Genomic DNA, 1,385 nt, shown 5'->3' with positions numbered 1-1,385 from the left:
ATGGGTAACAAAGTGGTCACTTTTACCGACCAGCAGCTGGAGGACTATCAGGATTGCACGTTTTTCACGCGCAAGGAAATATTGCGCGTTCATCAACGATTCTACGAGGCCAGCCCTGATCTTGTGCCGGCGATTATGACCGAGGGCCAAGCGTCCACGATACAGGTGCCGCGGGAACGTATCGAACGATTGCCGGAATTGGTGGAAAACCCGTTCAAGGGTCGTATGTGTGAGGCATTTTCGCGCGATGGCGATGGTAATCTAACGTTCGAGGACTTTCTCGATCTGCTGTCCGTCTTTAGTGAGCAGGCACCGCGCGACATTAAAGTGTACTATGCGTTCAAGATTTACGGTATGGTGGAAGGATTGGGCCAGGATGTGCAACAGTTGTTTGTTTTCGATTAACATTGGTTTTGTTCGTGTTTTTTTTAAGATTACGATCGTGATGGGTTCATTGGGCAGTCGGATTTGCTGAACGTGATTACGGATCTCACGCGCAACGAGCTATCTCTGGAGGAACACCAACAGATAGCGGAGAAAGTGATCGAAGAGGCGGATGTCGATGGGGACGGCAAGTTGTCCTATTTGGAGTTCGAGCACGTGATAACGCGAGCGCCGGATTTTATATCCACATTTCATATTCGCATATAAAACATTCTAGTTCGATTGAAAGTCATAATTATTTTAGTAATGCAGACCTCTAACCGTTGATTGTGTTATTAAATAATGTTGGATTATTTTGATGCCTGCTCTTGAATAAAATCATGTTCTTTTGCTTATCTTTGGAAAATATTGAAATATTGAGAATGTGAAACATATTGGTATTAAAGAAAATGTAACAGTTTGTATCTATTAGATTGTGGTTGCCATCTTTAAGGTTTCTATGTAAGATGGAGACATGTCTGGTCATTGTTTAGTTGTATTATATTGATGGTAGTAATTGTTTTATAATTCAGATTCTACGTAGAAAGAACTTATTTCAAGCCAACTAAGAAAGCAAAATTACACACAAAGAGTAATATTTCAGCCAGTACAACGTAACGTGAATAGAGTTGGACATGCCTGGACACCATTCTGGAGCACGTGCACGAAGTACGTTTCGTTAAGTTTGAGATGAGCTTCACATGTTCGTTAAGTCCATTTCAAAAAGGACGTTGCTTCGTTGAAATAATAATAAAAACACAATGGCTACACTAATTTAATTATTTTGGAACAGGTTAAAAAAGGAAATAATGTATTTTGATTAATTGGTTTATTAAAAATGTTTTACAATTTTTTATCGTATTTTACAGTACAGGATTTTTTTCAGTTTTCTTGCAATTTTTATCTAGGATTGTGGAGAAGTTGGAGTGTTGAGGGGTTTCTTTACTTAAAATGATACACAT

General features: G+C 39.1%; 1 protein-coding gene across 1 annotated transcript; it reads left to right on the top strand.

Annotated features, from left to right (window-relative positions):
* LOC128714336 (calcium and integrin-binding family member 2) lies at positions 1-651 on the top strand. The gene is made up of 2 exons (XM_053809212.1): positions 1-352; positions 434-651. The coding sequence occupies exons 1-2, from the start codon at positions 1-3 to the stop codon at positions 649-651; spliced, it is 570 nt and encodes a 189-aa protein (XP_053665187.1).
* The last annotated feature ends 734 nt before the right edge of the window (positions 652-1,385 follow it).

The sequence above is a fragment of the Anopheles marshallii genome, chromosome 3 (genome assembly GCF_943734725.1).
Source record: "Anopheles marshallii chromosome 3, idAnoMarsDA_429_01, whole genome shotgun sequence".
Lineage (NCBI taxonomy): Eukaryota > Metazoa > Arthropoda > Insecta > Diptera > Culicidae > Anopheles > Anopheles marshallii.
Note: the sequence above shows the minus strand (reverse complement) of the source record. Positions and strands in the feature narration are given on the sequence as shown.

What these genes read in the sequence shown, in the direction of transcription:
- LOC128714336 (XM_053809212.1), top strand. Translation starts at nt 1, where the DNA reads ATGGGTAACAAAGTGGTCACTTTTACCGACCAGCAGCTGGAGGACTAT. An exon ending in CTATGCGTTCAAGATTTACG is followed by an intron (nt 353 to 433) that starts GTATGGTGGAAG and finishes GTTTTTTTTAAG; the next exon opens with ATTACGATCGTGATGGGTTC.